Consider the following 12,646-nt stretch of genomic DNA (forward strand, 5'->3'; position numbering starts at 1 on the left):
TCGTCACTGACGGTGTGGGCTGGTACGATGATGTCATTGTCGCCATTGACCGTGTCGAGAGGGTCAGCTTTTCTGTCAGTCTTTTACTGGTAACGGTAATCTCGGCTAACTTTGCACACACACACACACACGCACACACACACATATACACACACAAAAGAAAGAAAGAGAAGAACCATTACTTCCTTAACTAACGCACGCGTTTAAGGGGATGTATGCTGGTAAAAATTATGACTTAAGTTATGAAATAGTAATTTATTACGGAATATTATTTTTTCGAGAAATCTCTATCTATATTTGCTTTGAAAAAGTCAGTTCTTGATCATATCGCAATATCTAGTTTAGCTTTCACAATGCAACGTATGTCAAATTATATGCAGTGGTTTATAGACCCCCTAGCAGCTCAATAGATTTGTTTTTAGAAAAATCAGAATTTATTCTTAACAAATTGGCACGTGAAAACAAATATTTTTATCTTATGGGTGATTATAATATCGATATTTTACCCTCTAAATTAGATAATAGTAGTTTAAAGTTATCGAACATACTTCTTATGTATAGTTTACATCCTCACATTAATAAAGCAACCAGAATAGTTAATAATTCTGAAACCTTAATAGATAACAGATAAGGTATTTTCTAATGTCAGTGAGTAAGAAAACTTTAATGGTATTTTATATTTTGATGTATCTGACCATCTCCCTATTTTTGTTATTTCTCAGAATAAGGTTGATAGTATCAGGAATAGATATAAATGCGAATATATTAGAAGAGAGACACAACAAAATATTATAGATTAATTGCTGATTTGGCAGTTGAGTTTTGGGATGATGTTTTCTGTGAATCCGATGTCAACAGCTCGTATGAATTATTTATAAATACGTTTCTCTTTTTATATAACAGGAATATACCCCTTGTACGAAAGAGAAAAAATAGGAGAAAGCCCCGCAGACCATGGATTACCAAGGGTATTTTGTTATCGATAAAAACACGCAATAATTTTTACAGGAAAGCGTTACACACGCGATTAAATGTTGATTTCAATACATATAAAAAGTACAGAAATATATTAACAACTATTATACGATTGTCACGTAAATTTTATCATTCAAAAAATATTGAATCTAACGGATCCAATACAAACTCAATTTGGAAGATACTTAAGGATCTTTTGGGAAATAAAAAAGTTACTTGTTCTAAAATTATTGAAAATGGATATAAAATTACGGACCCAAATGATATTGCTAATATTTTTAATGAGTATTTTATTGATATAGGATCAAATTTAACATCTTCCATAAATGAAACCGATACTGATTTTATGCAATATTTTTCTGAATCATTTGATATTTCTCTTTTTTTCTCACCAACTTCATACCATGAAATAGTTAGCATTGTTAAAGATTTTAAATCCAGTAAGTCCTCGGGTTATGATGGTTTAAGTGTTTATCTCCTTAAACAGATTATTCATTTTATCGCACCCCCACTAGTACACATATTCAACATATCTCTCAGTTCTAGCCGCTGCCCAAACTCATTGAAAACCGCAAAAGTGATTCCCATCCATAAAAAAGACGATCACACACAACTAAAAAATTAGCGCCCAATGTCCCTTCTCCCAAGCATATCAAAAATTCTAGAGAAAATTGTTTATAAAATACTATTTTCTTTTTAAAATGAAAATGAAATTCTTATTCCGAATCAATTCGGATTTAGGAAAAATCACTCTACAGATTACGCTATTACTCAACTTTGTGATAAAATAATTGAAGCTTTTATTAATATGGAACATACTGTCAGAGTTTTTATGGGCCGGAGTAAGGCATTTGATACTATTGATCACAAAATTCTTATTCGCATATTAAAACATTATGGAATTCGAGGAATACCTCTCCTATGGTTCACCGATTATTTATCTAACCGTGAGCAATATGTTGATTTTGATTCCTGTTCCTCCAGGAGATTAAAAATCAATTGTGGAGTACCACAAGGGTCTATTTTAGGCCCTCTGTTATTTCTTATCTATGTTAATGATATATAATTAATGTTTCACCAATATTAACTTAAATTTTGTTTGCAGATGATACAAATATATTTTATTCACATAAAGATCCACAGATACTTATCCGCACACTTAATTTTGAATTAGGTAGAGTTTCTTCTTGGTTCAAATGCAATAAATTATCTTTAAATATTGATAAAACTATTTTTATATATTTAAAAAATGTTCATTCTTCTGATATTGCATGTAATTTTTATATTGATGGGTTACCCCTTGTAGAAAAAAAGTCTACTAAATTTCTTGGTGTAACTATTGATGTTAATCTTACCTGGAATGAACATGTAAATAATATTAGTAGTATTGTATCGAGAAACATAGGTATATTGTTTAAACTGAAAGATCTTTTGATAGAAAAGTATCTTTTTATTTTATATAATGCACTGATTTTACCATACATCACATATTGCAATATGGTATGGGGAAATTCTAACAAAACAAAAATTCAATCAGTTCACCTTCTCCAAAAAAGAGGACTCCGCATTTGCACCAACTCATATTATCTTGCAAACTCTGAACCAATATTCTCTATTAAAAATTGAAAACTCTGAAAGTCAACGATATTCATACATTACGATGCACAATATTCACGTACAAATACAAATCCAACACCCTCCCTTCCTCGTTCAACAACTTATTCATTGTGAACTCCAACGTCCACGCTTACCCAACTCGACATTCCAAGGATTATCACCTCCACAATCCCAAGTTAATGATAGTTCATAAGTCAATTAGACACCATGGACCTGACGTTTGGAATAATCTCCCTGAGCAAATCAAGACAACCACTAATATTCTTTTAAGGCACTTATGAAAAAATATATTTTATCGAAATATAATGATGTATGAGTGATAAGAAGCTTTGGGGGTTTTATGTTCACTCATAAACAGTTTATATTGAAGTAGTATTAGTTTTAGTAATTTGCTGCACATCAAAATTGTTGATATTGTATACAGAAGTATGTAGCAGACATACATGTGACACAAAGATACACCAGAAGCAACTCAATCGGGTATATATACCCAAACATTTAATTAACAAAATTGTATTTCATCGCATGCACAGCTCAGCACAGCACAGCACAGCACTCACCTCAGCACAGTATTATACTAAAGAATGCCTATTGATAACAAATAAACAATAACTATTTTGAATTTTCCTTTTACTTTTGACTTAATAAATTACTACGATATTTTGGATTTGACTATTGATTCTATTTTGTAGACACGTCCGTCATACAGATATGTAAATCGATTTTAAGTCTCGAATTTTACACCGAGGCCTCAATCCATGCCAAGCTGCTGCTTATGATCGCGGTCTCCTGCTTTTCTGTTATCATAGTAACCAAAAATGTTTAACTTTAAAAATCAATTTATTCAAATCCCCCTCTGTTATATCTTTTATCTGAAATTCGTTTATTGGAACGACATGATATACTCTGAATGAATAATCAATTATTATTTACATAATCTTCAACTGTTGATTCAACGATTCGCCTCTACACATTTTTTTTTTGTGTGTGAAAATGATATGCTACACGTCTTATACATCGAATTCTGTCATGTTCATGGTGTGTTTGTATATATATGTACTTTGAATTAATTTGTAAGACAGTATGCTTGCTTGTGTGTCGTGTAATATTAATTTCTAAATATGTGTATTCTTTTGTTATGTGTGATTTGGAAAAAGGCAGAAATAAGATAAAATAAAATAAAATAAAATAAAGATATCTCGTCGCAAATTGACTCTGAATCGTTCTAAGGTGAAGTTTGAGAATACTTAACAGTGACTAACGGCTTGGCCGAGAACTATAAAACTCCTACCTTGGCAGGTGGGAAATGCATCTGACCAGGCTCCGTTCTCACAGCAGATTAGCTCCGCTTCTCCACCAAGATCGTGCTCAGGCATGCTGCACGAGAAAGTGCACTTCCGGTCGCACTTTAGAATATCCCCGGGGGCACATGAGCTTGTCATCATGACAGAGTATGGAAGAACTGTGCACGGTTTCACTGCAGTATAATTGTAAATGATATTTTTTTTCTTTCCCGAAAGCAACTGGGGCATTCTTTGAGAGGTCGCATGTCTAAAGTTCAAGCAATTTAGCTAACATAAGGGGAAAGTTGTAATGATTACTACATTGATTATTTTCCGTATTTTTCTGTCCAATGTCGAATTTAAGATCTATGAATATTGGCAGGTTTAAGGTTTTCGCGTTGTCACCACAAATATTTCCTAGAGCAATTTCAAGTAAAGTCAGCTTCTTAGCTACCCCATCCCCGGGATGATGAGTAGTTTTGGAGTATTTTGAGATCAATGCATCAAAAGTGTAGAATAGCAAAAGTCGGTATACCGACTTTCATTCCAGAAGGATCCAGGCTACCTCGAACTCGGGGACAACTCGGCCCTACTTCAGACAATTACACGCAGTTCGTGATCGCCATATCTTATACATATTTTGTATTTTGTTCTCATTTTGTTTGCGCGCCAGACATGCCAGAGGTTCTTTGATGCGCGCGTTGTATCATCTCGGCCCCTAAATGCGACCAGCCAGAACGCGAAGCGCTCCCATAGTACAACACTGTACTGTAGAAAGACAGCTCGGTCCCACTGTCAGGGCGAGGCCGAGTTGTCCACGAGTCCGAGTTAGCCTGGCCCCGATCGGGTAAGTTCTGAGACTGCGACCCCGGCGAACCTTTTTGGTTACTATTTCCCCTTTCGCGTTCTCCCTTGCTCGCGAAGATATATTTGTTATATACACTTGTCATTCATCATTCATAACTAATTTGTTATCCCCTTTCTTTACACAAGTCGTTAGGCCCACACCAGGGAGGTTTCGTCTCACCTCCCTGATTACACAATGAAGAACGCACCGTTCATTGCTTTCTGCTTAATGAGGTAATCAACCATCGCCAACTCCAGTTCTGTCCACACTTCCTCCAGGGAGCTTTCGGTTTTAACAGCGACCTGTAAACCAGTTTTACGATCTGTTGCTAGCCCGTCATAAACCCAAGGACGCGCTAGGCTGTGCACGCGCCCTCTTGCCTTAAGATCAAAGTAGCGACAGCATATAACTCCCTGTGTCAAAATAAGTGCACCATTCAATGTTGACTTTGAAACAGTTATCTGTACATAAAAGTTTTACATACCGCATGATTCACATATGAATATAAGAACGACCCAAGTCCATGGATGACCATTTCGAGTAAACTTAGAAAAACTTCATATTTTTTTTTTTTGTCTGTCCAATAATATTCTATTTAACTGTGATGGGAAAGCAACATTGTATATACAAATTAGAACATATATTATTATGACAATTGACATTTACATTAATTGTGGAGAGGCCATTTTGTGTGATGGACTTGGGTCGTTCTTTGATTCATATGGACTTGGGTCGTTCTTTGATTCATATACATGATATTCTGCTATAGAGATGAGAGAAGGACGAGAGAGGGCGCTATAATATGAATGTAAGAACGACCCAAGTCCTTCATGTTTACATTCATATAAGATTTAACTCATTTATTTCAGGCACTTCCGGGGGTAATTAGGATTTATCATTTATACACAAGATGAGTCCATGCATAAGCTACAATTTCCCATGTCAAACTAAATTTGACCAAAAATTGGACTTGGGTCGTTCTTATATTCAGGTCCTCATATGTAACCCTGCATCACAAAACCAACAAAAAGTCGCCAGACATGGATTCTAAAAGAGTAGGCTCTGAGCTCTAAAATGATGTATAACCATGGAGCTACTAACAGAGAGACCCATGGTATAACTCAATTCAAATGGACTTTCCGAACCTATCTAAATATTGGAAAGAAAGCACATACTCTAGAAAAGCATAGAGCTACTTCACTCTGTTAGTAGCCCCATGGGAAAAGTGTGAACTGAGAAATGAGGCTCTGAAGTACAGGGTCTATTCAAGCTCTTAATCTTTACCTAACCGTGCTAGCTGTGCGAAGCCACTGGAGCAGCAACAATGAAGGGATTATGTGATTAAGTTGAAATTGAGCTTGCTTTATCTGCACATTCTGTCCATAATCAATGCCAACTTCCAAAGCAGCAGCATCATCCTTTCTAAAGTTATTAGAGTTGAAAGTGAAGAGTGTGTACTGGGTTTTCAAGAAATGAAAAGGGCACTCTTCAAGTCACACCTAATCACACTACTCTACAAAAATGTAGAAGAAGACTTGCTCTTTAAGAAAATATTGAAAACTCAAGATTGGCTAGGTTGACCCATTTCATCTATTCTTAGTCCTAACACAAAATAAGGGCATGTGACTTGTTCGATTTGTGATGCACGGTCACATATTATGGTTTCATATCATGAAGAATTTTGAAGTAAGAATTTAAGTCGAGTTCTCTTTCAAAGTCTCGCAAATATGTAAAGCTTCAAAAATCCTATTGACTAGCTGCAAATAACAACCAAAATTATACTCAACCAACCCAAAGAAAGTTGAAAGCTTCCATACCTTTATGTAACTTCTCCTTTAATACCTACTCATGTATCTAAGATATTAACCCCTACAGATGTTTAATCTATGCCATGGCTTATCGGTTAAAGAGAAATCACAGTGTCATGATTTATGTAAGTGTAACTTGACCTTGATATAAACTTAAGTCATACAAAGAAGTCAAAATTTCATGAATGTGACTCAAGATTTTAAAAATTACGGAAATTCAAATTTCCTCATGTTCTATGTCGTTTGAGCAGAAAAAAAATACAGCTTACAAATCATTTCAGTCAACATCATACATCTCTACACATCGGTATACATGGCGTGTTCATATAATCAATACTAAAAAAAAAAATAAGCATAATCTTAAGTTAGAAATCTGGCTGTTGAATTTTGTTCACAAACAACACACGCAATATTGGCACTTACACTTTTCTCATGAAGAAAGCTTGGCTGGTATAGGAACTCGGTAATGGATTCTGCAATTAAAAGTATATACAAATTCGGCATACTACTTTATTTGATGGAAACCATCAGGTTTTTCATCTATTCGCAAGAATCATTAGACATGAAGTATGATTTGGGCCCTAGACCTATATCTTTTTCACATCGTAATAGCATACAACATTCAAAGGTGACAAGAATTACAACACCTGGGAGTTCTGAAGGTTCATGCTATCGTGTAATATGCATGTTTATAAAATGGGTTCAAGAATGTAGCCAATAGGAAGCGCTGAAATGAGTCACGTGCGCGTGCATTATTTTCTTACTAACATGCACGGCCGTGAAAAAAAAAAGCGTAAAATCACTGACGTCACAATGTTTACACTAGCAGTGCACACTCAATCAGTTGTTACAAGTGGGCCGCGCGCTACTATAAGCGCTGTCAATCCTGTAAACAACTTCTAGTTCGGGCTGTCAGCCGGCCTTTCTTGTGCATAACATGTGGCGTATACCGCGTACGTATTTCCGAATGCGACGTGCGTAAATGTTTGGGACGAACATATCTTCGGACATCTTGACTTTTGAGCGAGTGCTACATGTAGCTGACTGGTATTGACCCACAAAGGTACATGAAAAATGCTGTTAGTTTTCGACCCATTTTATAAATCAAATAATACACAATTTTTAGTTCGTGACGTTAGTGGAGATGCAGCTCACTCTCGGGTATTTGCAATGTAGTGCAACATGCACTCGGCTTCGCCTCGTGCATGTTTCACAATTGTAAACACCCTCGAGTGCGCTACATCTCCACTAACGCACTCTCACCTGTTATTTACATGTTCGAGTATCTGTACACACGCATGACTGTGTGCGTATGTTTGTGCGTGTGTGTGTGTGTGTGTGTGCGTAAGTGCGTTTACGCACAGTAGGAAACCAAAGCCCCCCCCCCCCAAAAAAAAAAAAAAAAAAAAAAAAGACTGTGGTGGCGCACAAAGAGTCGGTTCGAAACAGCGAGCAACCAATAGGGCAACCATTATTATAGAGAAAGTCGATGGTCACTATTGCGATGGTATACAAATATTGCATAGTCACAAGTGCGAAATCTCGTTCCACTGCACGAGTAAAGACCATACACTATTTGTTTTATACAACACAACGAACGTCATTAGATGTGTTCCACACAGATTCTTGAATTTAGCACAGAAATGACGACCATTTTCCATGAAAGACGAATGTAGCCGCACAGTCATTGTCACCGTACGTACGCGAAACAGATCGGTTGAAGTTGTTTACAAAATGAGTGACAAAGTACGCGATTGTAGGCGCGCTTCTAATTGTTTAGTGTGCGCGGAAAACGTTTGTTTTATTGTGACATCAGAGCCGTGCGATGGAACAAAACTTCAAATCAATCGGGAGTCAAAGGAAATTGGTGACGTCAGCCATGCGCTATCCATTTTTGCTTAAACAAAATTGCACGGCTGACAGCCTCAGCGTGCGATGGAACGTTTAACTGAATGTCACGTGATGGGCAATTATTGACCAATCGGATAGCTACATTCTTTTTAGGTGTTGTATAATACAAGATATTGCACGAGGTGAAGAAAGATAAAGAAATCGTCATTTCGCGACGAAATGACCGATTTCGTGACCAAAGAGAGCATGCAACACTTGGCGCCCCATACTTAACTACGAGATTATCCTAAAAAATAGCTTATCCTCGTAATTAAGGATCACCGTCTGAACGTAACTTATCTAAAAAAAAGAAAAAAAAGAGAAAGCCTTCTTTGGTACTATATCAATAAATGCAGTGCGTTAATGAATGAGGACAGCTGGTCATGTCACGATCAGCATTTCAACGTTCTTTTGCAAAGTTCTCTGATGTCAGTAGTCCAAAAGTCCGATTTCATCGCAGTAATCAACTTACGAAATTAAAAGGAACTCTCGTAGTGAAAGTGATAAATACTTGACTACCACGGAGTTCAAATGACAATAGTGTTTGGTTTCCAGTATTTCGCACCCTAACCTTAAGGAAAAAATAAACAAAAATAACGTGTTCAGCGTCTTGCCTTTACGGAAAATAAAAAGGAAAAAGGCAGTCCCCGTTTTTCTAAAAATAGTAACTTGACATATTTTTCAAAACAAGTTGTCGAACTCTTCAATATTGCTGCCAGTTTTTATATAGGTCCCACAAATGGAAAAGTTGATGCGAGAGTCTGAAATAATATATAATGCGATCTTTTTAAATATATAATGAGATCTTTTTTCTCAAATGAGACCAGTTTTTATATAGGTCCCACAAATGGAAAAGTTGATGCGAGAGTCTGAAATATATAATGCGATCTATTTAAATATATAATGAGACCTTTTTTCTGCCGAAGAAAAAAAAATCAAAATTTGCGGAAACGATCGTATTTAGTACTTTCTAAGCAGGTTTTTTTTTTTCGGTTTTAAAGCAGACGGCCTCAAGAAAAAAAGTATGGACACTAAATATATATATATATATATATATATATATATATATATTTTTTTTTTTTTTTTTTTTGGGGGGGGTTACCTTACCTTATAGGATCCTAGACGTATAGGCCTACTTCTATGATTATTCGCTGAATGATTATTCAATCTCTTCATTGACAGTGATTGATTGAGTGATCACTCATGATAAGAGCTGCATTGGATGTGATGAATTGTCTTTGCGGGCATCTAGTCAGGACTTAATTCACGAGCAAAAGGCAAAGATGCTTTTTATGATTGCTGCGTCCTGTACTTCTTAACGCAACTCCCAGTAGTCCGAGTCCCCCTTTCCATGGACACCAAACACTTTTCCCTCAACAGTGCAGGTCATAATTAATGCATGGTATGGGTTCAAGCTATATTAGGGTTGGAGTACCCACCTTCGTCAGTGCGATACCTAACCAACCCATCTGATGTTATGTCTCCATTTACGCGTAGCAAGAAGGCTGTGAATAATGAATGCAAAGCAAGACAAACGAAATTATAAAAGTACATTACTTAGTACAGTAGGCCTATATGGGCAACATAATGTAAGCCTGATATGTAATTTCATCTTATCCAGTAGTTATTTTACTGTCACTTTTGTTCTGGTGTATATTCACAGACATGGACAAAGACAGGTCGTGAAACTCATTCAGACTAATTCCACGGGGCTCAAAACATGCAGGGGAAAAGGATGTCTTTTATCATCTCAGTACCAAACTGAGCCATTCCCGACCACTAGCATGTCAGGTTTGCCGAGATGTTATAAAGATATCAATGAATTAATTAAAATGATGGCACTGGAATCACACAGACTAGCGAAGGTTCCATTTCCAAACTAATTGATCTGTTTTTTGACATAGTTGTTCACTTTGCATAATTTCTTTGCTTGGAATAAGTTTAGGAAATAGACATCTCATTCTGTCCATAAAATCTTTGTTGAATTGTCATATTATCATTTTGACCGGTGTCACTGTTTCGCAAAGCAAAACAAAACAAAAAGCAACGAAAGGAATTTCGAAAATTCATCTACTTTCTTTTCCATCCAATTTTAGTTAATTTTTACTCTTTCTGCTTGTTCTAGGGATAACTTTAAATGACATTTTGAACATTTAGTCAATTTTCTTGTTGAATTACTTATATCAAAGTAAATCATAAGAGATCATTTACTTCGTGAACGTGGTAGGTCCCATGCCAGGTCTATGATGAATCTCGTAGGGAACAATTATTACACCTGAGGCAGATACGGCTTATTTTTCACTTACCAAACATAGAGACGTAGAGTACCGTCGTTCGGAATGACTTCATCGTTGTCATTATTCAGTGTATAGCTCGTGCTTCCTTCACGTATACCGTCGCCAGCAGAGAAAAGAAAGAAATAAGTAATTTCACACATTTTACGATAAAATCTTGCTCTTCCTCTCCGTTTATTTTTCACGTATAGGGGTCCATACATTAAATAACACATATGTGATATCCTATACCCGCCACTCAACCGATTATTTCCCAGAAATCCCAAAACAATCCAAGCTAGATGTTCACTCAGGCAGATATTCAAATTTCCTTAACGAACATTTTTATGCAGTGCAATTCACTTCATTCCTGTACGTCATAACTAAAGAAAAAATTAGTGATTAACCTTGGTTCAACGCAAGTCTGGTATGCCGTACTTCTTTTCTGTCTGTCATGTCTGTTCACAATAACGTTTTTCCAATACAGCAATTAGATGTATACAAAGGGCTACAGACAACCCCATTCTTATACACGTTAACACACACGTGCACACACTCACACACTGCCATACACTAACATTACATTTTCATTTTTATTTTCTTCAATGTTCTTTGTGTCTTGTTTTACCTTAACCCTAAAAAGACAGGGCTATTTTGGTAGCTCGAAAGACTGGGGGGGGGGGGGGGCCTCAAAGCCCCCCCCCCCCCCCCCCCCCCCCTAAGATCTCGGCCGTGGATCGCGCGATCGCCGCGGAACTTTGCACAATGGTAGTGTGCGATGTAATCTACAAGATCGTGTTTTTAAATTTTAGAAAATAGTCTTCTTTTATTTTATTTTGATTAATTATGATAATCTATGCGAGAAATCAGAATCTTTCATCTAAATCAGTAAACAAAGCTCCAAAAGTGCTCATTTTTGGTATAATTATTCTTTGTGGCATTCTTAGCAAATGTACTTGAAAAAAAAATTCGGTATCAAAATTAATTTCTTATTTATTTTATTGTTTCATGAATTTCTTATGTATTTCCTTGTTTTTTCGACCTTTTTTGTTGTTTTTTGTAACAAAATTTGTCACAGACACTTTTTGAAGCATAATACTCCTAAAACAAACTAATCTTAGCCATTGAGAGTCAGAATAAGCATATTTATATGAACCATGTGAAAAAACTCAATTTGCATTGACTTTGTACACAAAATCACATTTTTTAGCCATTTTTGGCCTCACGTGCATGTACAAAAAGCCATGTAACTTCAGAACCGTACCCCCAGGCGTCACAAATTTGGTGTCAAAATGTGCGGGAAACTCAAAAGAAAAAAGTCATGGAGCATCGCGGCGAGAGCATTGCGTGTTGCAGAGTAATCGTGCGAAATGTCGAGGGGGGGGGGGCCTCCGAGGCCCCCCCCCCCCCCCCCAGTGCAGTTAGGGTTAAGATCCCTTATACCGTATACCCTCACTTGTGCCGGGGCCAGCTTTTCAGACTTTGCTTCTAACAAGTTTCATGCTCCCTATGTTCTGCGCTGGCAGGATGGAATGATCATGATGCTACAAGGAAGTACATTTGTATCCTACAAATCGTCTCATGAAGTATGAATCAAATTTGTTTGTTGTGTAGTTACATTTTATGCTCAGATGGAGGTTTGTCACTCATGCGTGGATAGTTTGTGATCAGGGCAGTCATTGAAAACTGTCTTAAGTAAATACTGAAATCCTTGTATCTGATTGGCTGAGAGGAAATTTGTCATTGAATATCACTGACAACACACTTAATGAAATGCCTCCCCCCCCCCCCCCCCTGGAGAAGGACCTTTATGCATTGTGCCTCACTTGAACACAATTACCCTCACATTTCCGTAAATTACACAGTTCTTCTAGTAATGGCTTCCCCATTTCTATTGAAAATCAGACAGCATATCTTTGCGTCTTGTTCACATTTCACGCTTCTGCTCGTGAA

General features: G+C 36.7%; 1 protein-coding gene across 1 annotated transcript in view; it reads right to left on the reverse strand.

Moving 5' to 3' along the window:
• LOC139732159 (caspase-6-like) overlaps positions 1-4,034 on the reverse strand; it is a 37,724-nt gene extending 33,690 nt beyond the window's left edge. Inside the window, exon 1 of the mRNA XM_071643029.1 lies at positions 3,884-4,034. Coding sequence (XP_071499130.1) covers positions 3,884-4,034 — 151 coding nt within the window. The remainder of the gene's footprint in view (positions 1-3,883) is intronic.
• Positions 4,035-12,646: the final 8,612 nt, after the last annotated feature.

The sequence above is a fragment of the Diadema antillarum genome, unplaced genomic scaffold (genome assembly GCF_040938485.1).
Source record: "Diadema antillarum isolate AM-2024a unplaced genomic scaffold, OU_Dant_1.0 seq00000400_RagTag, whole genome shotgun sequence".
NCBI classification, from domain to species: Eukaryota; Metazoa; Echinodermata; class Echinoidea; order Diadematoida; family Diadematidae; genus Diadema; species Diadema antillarum.